The sequence below is a fragment of the Canariomyces notabilis genome, assembly GCF_033297395.1.
Source record: "Canariomyces notabilis strain CBS 508.74 unplaced genomic scaffold N656scaffold_32, whole genome shotgun sequence".
NCBI lineage: Eukaryota > Fungi > Ascomycota > Sordariomycetes > Sordariales > Chaetomiaceae > Canariomyces > Canariomyces notabilis.
In genome coordinates this window covers 139604-156500 of record NW_027041854.1, presented here as the reverse complement: position 1 = coordinate 156500, position 16897 = coordinate 139604, and the positions used below count along the sequence as shown (strand labels likewise).

At 54.7% G+C, this 16897-nt stretch overlaps 8 protein-coding genes across 8 annotated transcripts; 3 read left to right on the top strand and 5 right to left on the bottom strand.

Moving 5' to 3' along the window:
• Nucleotides 1-898: 898 nt before the first annotated feature.
• Nucleotides 899-3771, top strand: N656DRAFT_761446 (glycosyltransferase family 2 protein; the record flags this gene model as incomplete). Its single annotated transcript, XM_064813240.1, has 2 exons — nt 899-2513; nt 2603-3771. 2 exons carry the CDS (start codon nt 899-901, stop codon nt 3769-3771), a joined length of 2784 nt encoding a protein of 927 aa, XP_064666002.1.
• A 577-nt stretch (nt 3772-4348) lies between these two features.
• N656DRAFT_801811 (uncharacterized protein) lies at nt 4349-4903 on the bottom strand (the record flags this gene model as incomplete). The annotated part of the gene is made up of 1 exon (XM_064818172.1): nt 4349-4903. The coding sequence occupies one exon, from the start codon at nt 4901-4903 to the stop codon at nt 4349-4351; it is 555 nt and encodes a 184-aa protein (XP_064666001.1).
• Nucleotides 4904-6095: 1192 nt separating this feature from the next.
• N656DRAFT_801810 (uncharacterized protein) lies at nt 6096-7115 on the top strand (the record flags this gene model as incomplete). The annotated part of the gene is made up of 2 exons (XM_064818171.1): nt 6096-6588; nt 6649-7115. 2 exons carry the CDS (start codon nt 6096-6098, stop codon nt 7113-7115), a joined length of 960 nt encoding a protein of 319 aa, XP_064666000.1.
• A 155-nt stretch (nt 7116-7270) lies between these two features.
• On the bottom strand, nt 7271-7996 carry N656DRAFT_801809 (uncharacterized protein; the record flags this gene model as incomplete). The annotated part of the gene is made up of 3 exons (XM_064818170.1): nt 7271-7555; nt 7652-7873; nt 7958-7996. 3 exons carry the CDS (start codon nt 7994-7996, stop codon nt 7271-7273), a joined length of 546 nt encoding a protein of 181 aa, XP_064665999.1.
• Nucleotides 7997-9065: 1069 nt separating this feature from the next.
• N656DRAFT_771804 (uncharacterized protein) lies at nt 9066-9744 on the bottom strand (the record flags this gene model as incomplete). Its single annotated transcript, XM_064813886.1, has 3 exons — nt 9066-9138; nt 9196-9566; nt 9613-9744. 3 exons carry the CDS (start codon nt 9742-9744, stop codon nt 9066-9068), a joined length of 576 nt encoding a protein of 191 aa, XP_064665998.1.
• Nucleotides 9745-10780: 1036 nt separating this feature from the next.
• Nucleotides 10781-13086, top strand: N656DRAFT_792517 (Adaptor protein complex beta subunit; the record flags this gene model as incomplete). The annotated part of the gene is made up of 4 exons (XM_064817091.1): nt 10781-11016; nt 11077-11152; nt 11205-11569; nt 11619-13086. 4 exons carry the CDS (start codon nt 10781-10783, stop codon nt 13084-13086), a joined length of 2145 nt encoding a protein of 714 aa, XP_064665997.1.
• A 629-nt stretch (nt 13087-13715) lies between these two features.
• Nucleotides 13716-14726, bottom strand: N656DRAFT_848602 (uncharacterized protein; the record flags this gene model as incomplete). Its single annotated transcript, XM_064819307.1, has 1 exon — nt 13716-14726. One exon carries the CDS (start codon nt 14724-14726, stop codon nt 13716-13718), a length of 1011 nt encoding a protein of 336 aa, XP_064665996.1.
• A 1258-nt stretch (nt 14727-15984) lies between these two features.
• On the bottom strand, nt 15985-16791 carry N656DRAFT_784183 (uncharacterized protein). Its single transcript, XM_064816111.1, has one exon. The coding sequence runs from the start codon at nt 16767-16769 to the stop codon at nt 16320-16322; it is 450 nt and encodes a 149-aa protein (XP_064665995.1). The 5' UTR covers nt 16770-16791; the 3' UTR covers nt 15985-16319.
• Between the last annotated feature and the right edge of the window lie 106 nt (nt 16792-16897).

Sequence of the window (16897 nt, the reverse complement as noted above, 5' to 3'; positions counted from 1 at the left end):
AAAGCAATTGCCACTGTCTCCACGGTGTTTGTGACAGACTTCTAAAAGTCCCTCACTTTTTCTTCCCGGGAAAAGCCGCAAGCAAGCATACCCTTCGTGGTTGATCGGAACTGTCGCATTCCAGAATACCATATCCGCTGACATTGAGTTGCCTTACTTACCAGCGCAAATCGCAGTCATCAATCGGCACATACCTTTCAGTCTGGGTGGCCCGCTCAATTGAGCGCGTGTCTCAAAAGACACATTAACATTCCTCAGCCGTGCCGCCACAGACGCAGTCACTATGAACGGGCGACCTCCCGAGTACACGCTCCCTTCGTATGACGATGTGGACGAGGCGACGGCAACTGGCACGCCGGGTCACGGTGCCGCGGTGCGCCTGTTGACGTCGATGGAGGAGCCCTACGACTCCCGACCGTATGTCTTGCCTGAAGTTCCTATCCCTCCCCCTCTTTCACTCAAGAAAGCACTCCTGCCCGCGGAACGTGCGCAGGGAACTACTTTACGCCTCGAGCCACAGAAGAAATTATTGTCCGGCAAGACTGCTTCTGCCGGAGCCCTAGCTACCACGGGCCTGCGGCCCAAGCAAGTAACAGAAGGGACTGTGGTCGACGGACAGCCAGCCAACAGAGGCCTGACGATAAGGCTGCAGAGGAGAAAGCGCCCAGAGCCAGGTCTAGTCGTCATGGCGGAAAGCTTGCCAATTCTTCCAGAGGGACCATCCCCGAGGAAGAAGGCGCGCTTCCAGGCGCACTGCGAGCCTGACCCAGAAGAAACAGGAGTGCCGCCCACGGTATCCGTAGTCACGCGCTTACAGAGGAACCAAAGCAGGAGCCGAAGGCGCAACTACGAACCCTCGCTCAATTCGCGCCAGTCATCCATCCTCGATCCGCCGACCATGCCGCCTCCCGAGCCGTCATCGTTCAGCGCCTACAACCCGTCTCTGGACGGCTCGTCGCCGACTCGACCATGGACCCCATCACGACCGTGGACGCCGCCGCGACCGTCTTCAGAGTACAGCCGCCCGCCGCCAGTCAGCACCCGGTATGAACCAGCAGATCTCAACGGCAGCCCCAGACCAGGCACCCCGGCCTCAACATACGGCGGCAGTCCTCGACGTCCATTACCGCCTGCGCCCCTCTTCTCGACGGGTGTCCGCAGCTCCGGCCACTCGTTTGCAGACGACGCGACAGTGAGCATCCCGCTGGCCGAGGACCCCGACGACGTGTTTGCACCCGAGTCGGACCTGAGCGAGAGACACGGCCGTGAATCGTACGCGCAGTCACAGGTAACGCTGAGCGAGACCCCGACGGACGAGCCGGTCAAGGAGAAGGTGGAGCGCTACGGGCCCGCGCCCGAGGGCAAGCAGGAGCGCCGGGGTGTTCGCGCGCCGCAGATGAGCAAGAAGGAGGTGCAGCTGATCAACGGCGAGCTCGTGCTCGAGTGCAAAATCCCCACGATTCTCTACAGCTTCCTGCCGCGCCGCGACGAGATTGAGTTCACGCACATGCGCTATACGGCCGTGACGTGCGATCCGGACGACTTTGTTGAGAGAGGCTACAAGCTGCGCCAGAACATTGGGCGGACGGCGCGCGAGACGGAGCTGTTCATCTGCATCACCATGTACAACGAGGATGAGTTCAACTTTACGAGGACGATGCACGCCGTCATGAAGAACATTAGCCATTTCTGCAGCCGCAACAAGAGCCGCACCTGGGGCGAGAACGGATGGCAGAAGATTGTCGTCTGCGTCGTGTCGGACGGGCGCGAGAAGATCCACCCGCGCACCCTCGACGCGCTCGCCGCCATGGGCGTCTACCAGCACGGCATCGCGAAAAACTACGTCAACCAGAAGGCGGTGCAGGCCCATGTGTACGAATACACGACCCAAGTGTCGCTCGACTCGGACCTCAAGTTCAAGGGCGCCGAGAAGGGCATTGTGCCGTGCCAGATCATTTTTTGTCTCAAGGAGAAAAACCAGAAGAAGCTCAACTCGCATCGTTGGTTCTTCAATGCCTTTGGCAAGGCGCTCAACCCGAATGTGTGCATCTTGTTGGACGTCGGTACTCGCCCGGCGGGCACGGCGCTGTACCATCTTTGGAAGGCGTTTGATACCGACTCCAATGTGGCCGGGGCATGCGGCGAGATCAAGGCTATGAAGGGTAAACTGGGTGCGAACCTGCTCAATCCCCTCGTTGCTTCGCAGAACTTCGAGTACAAAATGTCCAACATTCTCGACAAGCCGCTGGAAAGCGTCTTTGGCTATATTACAGTCCTTCCAGGTGCTCTCAGCGCGTACCGGTATCATGCTCTGCAAAACGACGAGACGGGCCACGGCCCTCTCAGCCAGTACTTCAAGGGCGAGACGCTGCACGGGCAGCATGCCGACGTGTTTACCGCGAACATGTACCTGGCCGAGGACCGTATTCTCTGCTGGGAGCTGGTGGCGAAGCGCGGCGAGAGATGGGTCTTGAAGTACGTCAAGGGGTGCTCGGGCGAGACAGATGTGCCTGGTGAGTTGATATCAGTATTTTCAAGCGTCCCCTGTTCACTTCATGTTCCCATATCCTTCAGTCTCACTGACACGACACGACACGGACAGACACGGTCCCTGAATTCGTCTCGCAGCGGCGACGATGGCTCAATGGCGCCTTCTTTGCCGCCGTCTACTCGCTGGTCCACTTCAAGCAGATCTGGCAGACGGACCACACGGTGGCGCGCAAGATACTCCTGCACATCGAGTTCTTTTACCAGTTCATCCAGCTCATGTTCACCTACTTCTCGCTCGCCAACTTCTACCTGACATTTTACTTCATCGCCGGCGGCCTGGCCGACCCCAACGTCGACCCGTTCGGCGGGCGCGCGGCCCTGTACATCTTCACCATCCTCCGCTACGTCTGCGTGCTGCTCATCTCGACCCAGTTCATCCTCTCGCTCGGCAACCGGCCGCAGGGCGCCAAAAAGATGTACCTCGCCTCCATGATTATCTACGCCATCATCATGGCCTACACGACCTTTGCCTGCGTCTTCATCGTCGTGCGGCAGCTCACCATGAAGGACGATCCCAACCTGCAACTCGGTAACAACGTGTTCACCAACCTGATCGTCTCGATGGCGTCGACCGTGGGGCTGTACTTTGTCATGTCCTTTTTGTACCTCGACCCCTGGCACATGTTCACCTCGTCGCTGCAGTACTTCATCCTCCTGCCCAGCTACATCTGCACGCTGCAGATCTACGCCTTTTGCAACACGCACGACGTCACGTGGGGCACCAAGGGCGACAACGTCATGCGTACTGATCTCGGAGGTGCCATTGGAAAGGGGAGCACGGTCGAGCTGGAAATGCCCAGCGAGCAGCTCGACATTGATTCCGGGTACGACGAGGCTCTGCGGAACCTGCGCGACCGTGTCGAGGTGCCCCCCGCGGGGATCTCGGATGAGCAGCTGCAGCAGGACTACTACAAGAGTGTGCGGACGTACATGGTGGTGTCGTGGCTGATTGCTAACGCTACGCTGGCTATGGCCGTCAGCGAGGCCTACGGCGGCAGCTCGATTGGCGACAATTTTTATCTACGCTTCATCCTCTGGTCCGTGGCGAGCTTGGCCGTGTTCCGTGCAATTGGCAGCACGACCTTTGCTGTTATCAATGTGGTGCACAGCGTCGTCGAGGGCCGCATCAGGCTTAGTCTGAAGGTGCCCAAGTGGCTTGGTGGACTGGGCAGCAGGATCAGTGACACCATGAGCAGTGTTGCTAGTAGTGTCAGGAGGTAAGGGGGGTCTGGGCTTGTTGAATTCTGGCGTTGGAGTTGGTTGGACTGTTGCTTTTGCTTTCAATTTGGGGCTTGTTATGAAGACGGAACCTTGAATGGGTACATGGATGGGGAGATGTCGCTGATGATTGGAATGATCATGTGAGAAAATCAAGACGATGACACTATGATGAGATTGTGGGTGTGGTTGGGTCTGTGGGATTCTTGTCAGAGTTAGCCTGAGGGCAATGATGGTTTTGTATGTAGGTAGATACCCGGGAAGGTCTTCGTGTTTCAATATATTATCGTATCATGGTTGTTTGAGCATGTTGCCGTCGTCTCTGCCCCCTTCATGTCGGGTTAATACAGTAATGTACTGGCCAACTGGAAGACTTTGTACCGCCGCTCTCGCCCTTACACCGTACCGTCCTTGTGACCCACAACGATACCGCCGATGATGATGGTACTGACGCATCAGGACTCTCCAGCCAACACTTACTTCGCCGAAGGCAGCTACTGACGCTGCCATCCGCATCTCCTTCTGCGTCTTCTTCGCTGCAAGACGCATAACGCTGATTAGATCAGTGCCGCCCGGGGCATCATCCCAGCTTCCAGAACGGCTTCTTAGGCAACCGGCGTTGGTAATGATCCCTTCGGTTTTCCAGGTCTAGCACATCATGTTCAACGAAGGGATTCCCCGCAAGATCCGTCACTCTTGCTTCAGGTTCCCTTTTCCGGCCCAATGAGCTCATAGCCATGCGGTTCTCAAAGTCCTGATGTGTCCACCTCGTCCTAATCACGGACGACATCTCGGCGCTAGGTGAGCTTGAGCGTGACTTCTCCCACAGTGGCGAGTTGTCTAGCCAATCGCTAGCACACTGCTTGTTTTCGAAGACGAGGGATACAGCACCACCCTCCTCGGCGCTCGTTGAGAGCCCAATGTGCATACGGTCGACATTCTTTGGCAGTTTCATACTGACGGTATAATCGTCATCCCGGCGTGCTCGCGAGTTTTCATGGTAGGCTCTGTCTTGAAGGTGTTTCATGTACGACATTGCCCAAGATGTGTGCGGGAAGGTGATTGTGAGAATGCGATCGAAATCTATATCGATCTTGAGGTGATGGGTTTCAATGGCACAGCGTGGCCCGGCCATCTTGATAAGGTTCGGAGCCCAGTTCTTGATATTAGTGAGTTTGGCCGTGCCAGCAGTATCATTGGGGTCTCATGACTTATAGCTGACAGGAGTGATTTATATCAGCCGTCCAAATATCGGACGCGGGTAACAGGGAACCTAGCTTCTCTTCCTAACTTGTGGCCGTGTGGCTGAGCTTCAGCTGGCAGCAAACCATCATGCAAGGTGAACGAGCGACATCCCGTCTCCGGCTACGCCGTTTGGAACAGTCTGCCAGTGGTTACGGAATTGTATTGGTACCTCTGGATTACTTCCTAGGTACCTTATATGTAGGCTAACGTGCATCTTGGTTGCAGACACTGCATTCTGCATGCATCAAGAACACCATGCTTTGAGTCTTTGACGTGGCAATACTCCACTGGAAGAGTACCTACTCATTATATGCAGTCCGTCTGTCCCGTCCGCAGCGCCTCGATCTGACCTCAACTACTACTGGAACTGCCGTGCCTCCGGCCCTCACACAGCCATCCACCTACCTTACCCCTACGCGCGAACAGACTGGTAAAAGATGCTTGACTGGGGGAAAGAGGAGAGGAACAGAGAGAGGAAATTCTAAGAGAGCCTTAGAAGGCTAAGGTAGATAAGTTATGCGCTGGTGGAAATCGCTCCATGGTCGCCACTCATCTTTACTGCATATCTCAGGTAACTAGCTCCTTCCTTTATACATTTTAACCTATTATTCAAGTTCCGCACCTCATGTGCTCCATCGACGTTTGTTATTTGTAGCGCATACGACTAGCAAGAGCTCTCGAGGTTATCTAATCAGATCAAATCCTCAAGTTGTTAACTCCCTAGATCAAAGTCGACAAAAAGGAAGGACTGTTGCCGTCGCCATTTCACCCGACATCAATACCGACAATGCCGCACCAGGGCATTAGTCTTGACCTTGAGAGAGGAATTCGAGGGGAAGAGACACAGTCTGCCCCGGATCAAGAGGGTAGGGTTTATATTGGCCAAACACTTTCATCAAACGAGCGAGCCCTACACTAATCTCCGTATACTTGCAGACCAGGCTTGCCAGGCTAGCTATAACAGGAGGGCAAGCGCTGAACCACCAGAAGTGCGGTTACAACTCACCAGATCGGATACCCAAGACTCCAAACCAGAACCTCACAAGCCCGCCCTGTCTTTGGGGGCTTACACAACACGGCCAATGAGCCCATCTCCGCCAGACTCCCCAGGCCCAGGCAGCCGCAGTAGAGACCGATCCTCTACATCCCATCCGGAAAGAAAAGTGCATAAGCCAAGGCGTGCATCCAGCGTCTCCAGCTTACGTGCCGCGAGTACCACGCTCGGTTATCCCCATCACAACCCGCGGGCCCCTCCACAGCCCCTTGGGGGAAGCGGCGGCTCGGTTACCTTGCAGCCGGGAGATGCCGTGAGTCAGGGACGGTGGGTAGTGGATCTCCACCGCGACGAACTGATTCGCGAGGTTGTGGGTGCGGAAAGACAGTCAACACGCTGGTTCAAGAGTCTCCTTGGAATCACGGAGCCAGCTCCTAAGAAGAGGATATTTCGCGTCAGCTTTGCGGAACTGCAGAGAATGAAGCTGCGGAAGCTGCAAGTAAAGTTGGTAAACCACGCGGTCGACATGTTCGCAAAGAACGAGGAATCTAAGGGATGGGAAGAAGATTTGGCGCAATACAGTACGTGATCAACGGGAAGATTTGCTGCCGAGCCTGACAGTTGACTAACAAAAGATATAGCTCAAGCAATGAGGGACTACGACTACATGCTTGAAGTTACCAAGCTACCTAATGATTACTTTTACGCCACTGGAGAGCGCGCCGTCGACCGATATGTTATCAGACGACTTGTAGGCGACCTCAGCCTGGATGGAACCTTGACATGCGACCCGGTTGAGCTCTGGGGAGATGATAAGTCGCCCATCGGCGGAACTCGCTACCTGAACGCCAGGAAGACACGCATGAAAGCATTTTGGGAACGCATGTGCGTTGCTACCATTGGGGGCGTCCTCTTGCTAGGGCCTATGTGGCTGATGATGCTGCATGACGATCTCTATACGAGGCTTATCACTACTACTGCTTGTGTGGCTTTCCTTGGGATGTTCAACTCTTTGTGGCTGGAAAAGTCAGATCAGGTGTTGCAGATCACGGCAGCGTATGCTGCTGTGCTGGTGGTTTTTGTTGGGCTAACAAACTCAGGCTCATGAAGGTGAATCGACGGTGATGCCTGCGCGGGGCTCACAAACTTCACATCATATCTTCAAGATTAGCCTGCCTGAGATTGGCCCATTAGAGTCATCACGGTCCTCTTGCCCTGCTGTATCACATCCTCTTTGGTCTTGTTAGCTTCAACACCTCTCCCTCAGACGATTGCACGTCCACTTCCCCTCCTCATCATCAAGTAACTCAGACCCACCAACCCGATGGCCATGGCAAAGGCAACGAACTCCAGCACCTCGTCGGCACGGGCCCGTTGACAGGTGCTCTGCAGCTTTCTGAACACGGCGTTTTCGTCGTCATCCCGACCGATCACGCCGTACCGCGCGTCGTCCCCAGAGCCGATGCGTCCCCGGTTGAGAAGGTCATTGAGCAGCATGTCGCCGCCATCACTGCAGCTTTCTGTGCCGCGGAGGCCGATGGCCCAGGACTTTTTTAAACTACGTTAGCTCCTCCAAGATCATATGTACACGCACGGGAGATACCACGAGTGAAAAATGGAAGACAGGATGAAATCGCAACGTACGATACCGCCCGCGAGGAAAAAGATTGCCATAAGGCCGTCCAAGACGACGGGCACCAGCGGGGGGATGGCGTGCACAAACAGGGCGGCGGCACCGATCCCGCACACGATCATGCCAAAGCCGCCTGTGAAGGTGGTGTAGCGCGTCGTGACGGGGACTTCGCCGATGACTTGTTCATTGATGAGCGCCGCGGCGAGGGCGAGGATGGTCAGGGAGATGAAGAACTAAATGTTGTATTCCAGGTGTGAGTGGTGGTCGAAGAGGTTCTAGCGCGTGATGTGTCCAGCGACAGGAGGGGGGTTGCATACTTGGAGGCCGCGCACGCCCAACGGAATGGCGATGTGCATCTTGGGATGTATGTCGTACAAGAGGTCGGTTCTCTCTCTCTGTTACGGGTACTCGGTAGGAGGGGGTATGACAGTTGCTAAGTATTTTCCGGATACACGGGCTCAATCTCTTGAGCTTGGATAACGAGCTTGGATAACGGGCGAATATGTTTGTCTTCGAGGAGAATGATCTAGGGGTATATAGTCTTGCACAGAGGAATGTGGCTCAGCCCAAGACAAATACCGAGCAGGAAGAGATGGCTCGGAAAATATGTTTCAGCGATCAGTCGGTATTATATCTGACCTCACTATCCACGCCGTGGCGGTTTGCTGCCTTGCGACTGTTGGAGCCTCGTAGAACGCGAACCATGCGGTCCAAGATTTGCTAAACATCCGCCTCGAAACAGGGATGCCTTTTGGAAGGTAGGAGCCAGCCGAGGACATTACCGACATTGGCTGTTGATGACCCCAGCGAAACAGGTGTTTGTGACTTGTGTGCCCCTGAGTCATCCTTGGGGTCCGTCGCACATGTTCCATGCAGCAAACACCGGGATGAGATGCTACATAAACAGTCACTGTCAAAGTACTCCGTATTTCGTACCCGTACATGAAATCCTGAAGGATGAACTGGAATGCAACCCCAGTCTGACAGCCCGCGATGGGACGGTCCCAGTCCTGGTCTGATGGACAAACACGCACTTGCGCGACTCCCTCAGATGGTTCGTTTGTTTATAAGCGATATTGGGGGATAAGTGACTGGGTATAAGATAGCTCTGTAGAAGCAGGATATTCCAATCCAATTCAACTGCTTCCCGTATGAACAACCAGAGACACATCTCGATCCCAGGGTTCTAACTCGGAGGGAGCTATTGGATGCCAACTGCTGCCTAGCCGTCCCCATATAATCTTGGAAATAAGCAGCTCAGCGTTCGTGGGTTGTTGGATTATGTCCGGTCCCAGGATATACGACGGAGTATTGCAGCAAAGTATGCTGGGATCTTGTGGCCTCGCCAGGGCACCCAGTAGCACTCAAAAATGCGCTTCGAAATTGACTAAGTGGTTGAGGCTTTGTATATTCAGAACAGGATCCCTATAATGCATGGACAGCACGTTCGACAGGTTCGCGTTGCGTCTCCCAAGCAAGCCAATCCGATCTTGTTGTCCTGGTAGGTATGTAAGCGTATAGTCCTCAACAAAGAGCGAGTCTTGCTAGCACTCACGGTAATAACCCCATCGAGTTCACCTTCCATACTCCGAGCGCCAGAGCAACCAGTTGCATAGCTACGTATGCCAGCTTGACCTGGAGGATGCGAGCCTTGTTGGACTCGGTCTCGAAGCGCTCAAACGCCTGGTTGGTGGTCAGGATGCCCATGATAGGGTTCTTGAAGGCCATGAAGACCATCATGATGCTGAATATCTGTAACGAGTTGCCCGACATGTACATCATGATGGCCGTCATGGGCAAGCTCTTGATGGGAGCCAAAGCCACCTCCCATGCCTTCTTGAGCTTCAGCGTGTCCATTTCTTCCGGCGTCGGCGGTTTGCGCTGCGCAACTTTGCTGTCTTTTGCATCCTTCTTCTGCGACCGCGACTGCGATTAGTCTTGCAGATAGATAATCGGGACGGGGCATCTTTACCTTGGACGTCGCAGCCGACTGCGACGAAGGGAAGCCCGGGGGGTCAGGCAGTCCAGCTTGCTTCGACTGGTGCGCCGGGGGATTCTTGAGCTCGACGGCCCATGTTGGCATCTGTTTAGCGAGCGCAGACATGATACAATACGTCTGGGTGTCGTATCGTGCAATGCGACGATGTAAAGCCGCAAAGGTGAGAGAGGTGACGTCGATGGAGGTTTAGGAATTCGCATGTGCAGCACGAGAACGTGGAGCTCCAGCTGTCCCCACCCGCTGGAGCCCTTGTAGCACCTCAAATTCCCCACACAGCGGGTGCACAGGGCACATCGCTGAGAAAGGGATCAATTTCAGGGGCAGCCCCACGCCGGGTCTTCCGCTAAACCCCGGCCTTTCCCCGTGCCGGCATAATCCAAACTTGCAACTACTTCGATCCGACTGTGAGGTTAGACATTGCTCCGATATAGCAGCTTGACTGAACGACGGCACATTCAGTCTCTCTGCCTCCATCGCGATCTTGCCCCTCCTCGAGAACCGAACGGCGATTCCCGCGACGGTTACCTAACGAAGTCTCGGATTCTCGACAGTCTGGAATCGGCCACTGACAGCTTGGCGCATCCGACACTGCATGTGATCAAGAAGTTGAATTGGCTGCTTCCATTTAGCTTTCTGTATCGACAGCTGTCGAAACACAAAGGGCGCAGCGCCTCGGCGTAGGGGCCAGCCCCGTGTGTCCTATCCCCTCGAGCAGCAAGAATCGCATACTGTATCCGTACGACGCCGAGCATTGGATCCGACTCAACTGCTTTAGATTGAAATCTCGCCCCCGGAACCAGACGATTACCGTTTCTAAAAAAGCAAAGCAGAAATCATGTCGAGCTCACAAACTGGAGGAGATTCGAAGCTGTTCGCTCGAGTAAGCTGATTTGTCCTTCGATCCTCGTGCCCATATTGCTCTCTTGCCCGGCTTTGTTTCCCTGCCGTGGGGTTGCGGGGAGGAATCTGTTGCTGCGTTCAGCCGTTGTGGTCTTCTTTACAGCCCCTCACACCTCGATCACCACCTATTTATCGCTTGCGTCCCTGGCCTTGTCCTCGTTACTACACTTCTTCCTTTCTATCATCCCCAGCTGCGGGCCGACGCAATGCTGCCGAGTCATCCCCTATCACCGTCGCCAACATGTTTATGGCATATATTCCTCCGCCCGTATACTTACCAAACCGGGGACAGGGCAAAGTCGCGGAGCTGCGCCTTGAGCTGAACAGCGGTGGGAAGAAGGACAAGAACTTCACAATGAAGAAGATAGCACTCAAGAAGATTGTCGCCAACATGACCATGAGCAACAACGACATGGTGGCTCTGTTTCCCGACATCGTCGGCTGCATGACCATCCAGAGTCTGGAGATCAAGAAAATGTGGGGTACTACGACCCCTTTACGTGGCCCGGCGCTCGACTGACGGCTGCGTTTATTCAGGTGCTTCCTATTCTTAGTCAACTATGCGAGAATGCGCCCTGATGTGGCGGTAAAAGCGATACCAGTATTGGAACATGTCAGTCGTCGCGATGGTCCGTTATCCGTGCGCGCCCGCTCATACATCCCAGGATATGGAAGACCCGAACCCCCTGATCAGAGCGCTCGCGCTGCGAACCATGTCCTATATCCATGTGCGCGAATTCGTCGAGGCGACCGTACCCATCGTCAAGCACCTCCTCCGAGATCCAGATCCATACGTGCGCAAGACAGCAGCATATTGCGTCGCCAAACTATACGACCACGACAAACACATGGTGGAAAAGTCGGATCTCATTGATAGGTTGAACAGTCTCCTCAAAGACGACAACCCCACTGTGGTGGCAAGCGCCTTGGCGAGTTTGATGGATATATGGGAAAGAAGCGATGCCATCAAGCTCACTATCGACTACAGCAATGCGTCCAAGATGGTTGCCATCCTACCGGATTGTTCCGAGTAAGCTCCGTACTATGTCCACGAAGCACTTGGACGCTAACAGCAGCAGATGGGGCCAGACATACATCTTGGAGGCGCTTATGTCCTACGTACCGCAAGAATCCGGCGAGGCAGTACTGCTTGCTGAGCGCATCGCCCCGCGGCTCTCCCACTCCAATTCTGCGGTTGTACTTACCTGTATCCGCGTGATTCTTTACTTGATGAACTACATTGCGGATCAGAAACAAATATCCGCGCTCTGCCGGAAGCTGTCGCCGCCCCTAGTTACGCTGCTCGCCAAGGGACCCGAAGTGCAATACCTCGCTCTCCGGAACGCATTGCTTATTCTCCAACGGCGACCAGAGGTGCTGCGCAACGACATCAGGGTTTTCTTTTGCAAATATAACGATCCCATCTACGTCAAGGTCACCAAGCTCGAGCTCATCTTCATGCTGGCTAACGAGAAGAACATCGACGAGGTATTAACGGAGCTGCGAGAGTATGCCACCGAGATTGATGTTCACTTTGTGCGGAAGGCGGTCCGCGCCATTGGTAAGCTGGCCATTAAGATTGAGCCGGCCGCGAGACGGTGCATCAACCTCTTACTAGAACTCGTCTCCACCAAGGTCACGTACATCGTGCAGGAGGCGACGGTCGTGATTCGCAACATCTTCCGCAAGTACCCGAACCAGTACGAAAGCATCATTGGCACCCTTTGCGAGCACCTTGACTCGCTCGACGAGCCAGAGGCCAAGGCGGCCATGGTGTGGGTCATTGGCCAGTATGCCAGCCGCATCGAGAACTCTGATGCTCTCCTTGAAGACTTCCTGTTCTCCTTCTCGGAAGAGCCCGTCGAGGTGCAGCTCGCGCTTCTGACTGCGACGGTCAAGCTTTTCATCCAGCGCCCGACCAAGGGCCAAGAGCTGGTCCCAAAGGTGCTCAAGTGGGCGACCGAGGAGACAGACAACCCGGACCTGCGCGACCGGGCCTACATGTACTGGCGGCTGCTGTCAACCGACATGGAAGCGGCCAAGCGCATCGTCATGGGCGAGAAGCCGGCCATCACGGCCGAGTCGGAGCGGCTGGACCCCGTCACGCTCGAAGAAATGTGCCTCAACGTGGGCACCCTGGCGACCGTCTACCTCAAGCCCGTGCAGACCGTCTTCCGCAACGCCCGCCCGCGCCGCCTGCAGGACTCGCCCGCGCTGCAGCGCCAGGAGGTGCCCAGCCCGTCCGGCTTGTTGTCTGACGCCAACAAGTCGCTTAGCCAGCTGGGCATGGGCGGCCAGCCGGCCGATTTCGACCCCCGCACGGACCGCGGGACAGGGGCAGGCCAGAACGGTAATCTGGCGCAGGCCGTCAGCGACGCCGACGCCTACTTTGCCTCGCAGATGCAAAGGATGCAGATCCAGGAGCATGGGGACAGTTTTGGGGGCAACGGGAACGAAGGGGCCGGGTATGTGGTGAATCAATATGCGCCGCAGACGGTTTACCAGCCTGCGCAGGCCGTTGCGAATAATGGCGATTTGCTGCTATGATTGGGCTGAGCATTGTAAGGGGTGTATGATGTGTTGTTGTCACCAAGTCGACGATGTCCTGCATACCATAAGGGAAGTAATGAAATCTCGAGCTGCTTTGGGTCCATATGTACACTCATATTCACAAGGTCCCCCCTTTCGCTTGGCATATTGTGCAGAATATATCGACTCTTGATTAATCACCTAACTATCCCCTGCTGCAGTTTGCCGGAGATTAACAGGGCTTCTAAGGGTCGTCTAGTGTATGGCTCAAGCTAACCCAGGCACCGCGACTCTTTTGAGGGGATGGGAAAGGAATCAAAACAGCGCTTTAATCAACTCATGCCTGGCTACCTCTCCCAGAAGCCTTTCAAGGCCAGGATTCTAATCAGATACGGATTAATGGGGGGAAATCTCTGCGTACGTGGTATGTTGCCCCTGAGAAGCTTGGCCGCCGACCAGCCGGAGATCGGGAGAGGCCCTGAATTTCCATAGAAAACAATGCCACTGAAACGAGCTTCCGGCGGGTGTAAATGATTGAAAGTTTTCGAATATGATAATGATGGAATAGAAAAAACAAAACCAAACAAACAAACGCAGGGGAATTCGAAATGAAATCAGAGACACCAGTAGCAGCAAGGAACCGTTTATCACACCACAGCCACCAACGCGGCAACAGCTGCGCCCAGGACAAGTCCACCACGCACCCCCGTTTCTCTCGGAGCACCACCGGCGGTGACAGGTGTGCTGGTAGTGCTACTAATAATGGGACTGGGCGTGCTCGGAGACGTCGCGTGATGAGGTGTGGTACTGGCAGGATCGGTTGCTTGCGAGCTTTGCGAGAAGGTGCTCGTAGTCCATGACGGGGAGGAGCTGTTGCTGGCCGCGGGAGACGAAGACGAAGACGACAAGAATGATGAGGTAGTGATGCTGATGGGCGTTGTCGAAACCATGCTCGGCTCGGGGGCCGATTCAGACTGGGACGAACTGGAACTTGTCTGGGAGGTCCACGAGGAGGTCCAGGAGGAAGTGCTCCGTGAGGTCCAGGACGAGGTCCAGGACGAGGTCCACGAGGAGGAACTGCTGCTGCTGCTGCTGACGCTGGTGGTGGTTTGCATGGCGCCAGGGGTGCTGCTACTACCAGCTGGGACCGTCACGGTTTTGGTTACCGTCAGGGTGCCGGTTGTCAGAGTCGAGGTGACGGTCTGGGTGGAGCTGAGGGTCACGGTGGTGCTGTTGCTGTAGATGCTGCTGCTGCCACCCGTGCCGCCCGCGGTTCCGATGATGCCGGTCGAACCTGCTGCCCCGCAGGGGTGGGTGCGCTTTGGGGTGGCGGACAGGGTTTCGGTCGTGGTTGAGGCGCCGACGGTGACGATGACTGTGGCCGTGACGAGCGAGACCTGTCCCGGCCCGGGTCCCCCGCGACGACCAATGACGCGGTGGTGCTTGTGCGAGGGAGACCATCCTTCTGTGTCAACAACGGCGGAGGTGGCAAGGCCTAAGTGAACCGCTACGGCCACGACGGCAAGGATGAATCGGAAGATCATGTTTGAGGATGGCGGCAACTTGAACGGCCTGTTGCCAAAGAGTTTGGTCAGGATCAGCCGCTTGCTGTTTTGGTACGGCGAGATAGGAAACTTGTTGGAGAAGCGAGGCACCATGGAAACTTACAACGTAGCTTGAGATCTGTGCTAAGGTTCTTGCCACAGTCCTGACGAGTTCGAGACAGAGAAGCGGAGAGGATTGTAAGAAGGGAAACCAAGAACTGGAAGTATTTTGCTTGAAGACTCGAAACTTGAACGCTTTCCGAACTACGGTAGTTGGCAGGATAAATCCTGTGATTCACCAAAAGCCAGACACCCACCTCGGTGGTGCCTTCCGTTCCTGTGAACTGTCCTCAACACGCGATGGGATGAAATCCGTTGTTACAGTGCAGCTGAGAACAACATGACACGGCTTCGCCAATCCACCGGGTACTCTACTACTCCCGCTGAGTCCTGCGGTAGAAGTGCAAACATTATGCGGGTGGCAACGCGTATGACAAACGCTGCTGGACATCCATTCGGGGTATGAATGAACATCTTTGCGCTTTAAGGATGGTGATGAACCTGGATCGAAGTACCTGCCACCGTGTCACTTGAAAGGTTGTTGCTCAGACAGGTACATGTAGCACAATGCTTTCATAGACTCTCTGCTGGCAGACCTGAGAGGAGTCGTTCTTTCGTTTAGACTTTAGAGACTGTATCACTACGCTGTGTCCCTAATGTTCTGCTCTGACGTCCTTCGTACGATGGAGCAGTGGCACATCCACTCTGGCAGGCTCTGAACAGTGGTTCCGGGATTATGTCCTTCGATAGGTACTTGCCTAGAGTAAACGATATAGGTAATTGTTTGGTCGTTATGGAGGGGGTGCTTGTGAGAACGGCTTCGCATGAGTAGTGCACACTTCTGCTGTACCTGGCGGTCTGGGCCTACCGACTTTAGGTAGTGGCATGTGCCGTGACAGATACCTTGAACTCAACATTTCTTTGTGGTTTCGTGGGCTGTTACACAATGGGATGTAGAAACGTTGAGCATGGCGAATACTACCACTTATATATGCGCCGAGTCCAGCTTCCAGACTCTCTCACCTCTCCAGAAAGTAGTCGAGGGCTCCTGGCGTTCCATTGAGATTCAAAGCAGCACCTTCCCTACTGATCGCCTGCTCTGAAGCATCCATTTAGTACTTGCGCGCCGACAATGGCTTGGACACTTTCAAACCACGGTACTTCGAGAGTCATCGACGTCTGTTAGTGCAGCGCAATTTTTGTATGTGAAAATTATCCTCTCGACTACCCCTCTTAACAGACCTGGACTGGCACAAAGGTACCCCGTATCCGACATACCACAACGATACCAGGCGGTTGCACTGGTATGAAGCGCACTAAGTGCGGTTTTTTGCACGCTTATAGCGGCACCATAGAACCGACAAAAACCCAACGACCAAGAACAATGTCCGGTGGGAAGAGTCCTGTGAGTACAGAGTACTTAGTCACTACTTACTTTCTCCCATGAGAACCTGAACAAGGCTTTCGCTGCCAGGTATCGCTATAGAGATGGTTTTCTGGGACATGGATATATCAGACAGTAAACCTTTCCCAACGCCTCGAGTCTTGTAGATTGCTCCACACTTGGTGACATTCCAGCTGCCAACGATGGACTTTAAAGTGACGCCCTCGGCTGGTCGTACCTGCGTTTAGTAGCGGGAACGTTCCCTAACCATCCTCTGTTCTTGAGTACGATGATACCCTGTCCACCACGGCAATGTTTCCAGTGAGGATGTCGAGGAAGAGATGGTACTTGTACAGCTTCTCGTTCAGGTAGATGTATTCCTGCTGAGGGCTACATGTAGAAAGAAGGACCGTTTCTAGTCGAGTGAGAGATTCCTCAGATGTGTCCGGACTATTAGTAACAGGGCTCAGCTTGACTGAAGGAATACCTACGGTCTGTATTAAAGAAGAACCGCAATGCCTACCTAGAGCCCATGGTGTTTTAGTAGACCTAAGACGCGTTGAGCGACTGAACTGTCCTAATATCCTGGCAGGTCGGCCCCAGCCGCGGCCCGGCCTCACTTGGGCTATTCCCGGGAGGCTGGAGCCGAGTTCGGCTTCAGTTTCGTGGCGAGTCGGTTGATCATGGCCCGAGCCGAGTCTGACGCAAGGCATTTCCACATCTCCACTATGGCCCGACTATGCAACCTTGATATCTCTTGCTTCTGGGCGAAAGTTAAGAAAATCTTTGCCCCTGGGCGTACAAGTTGTGAGTCGAGTGATGCCGAGTGGGATTCCAGAGT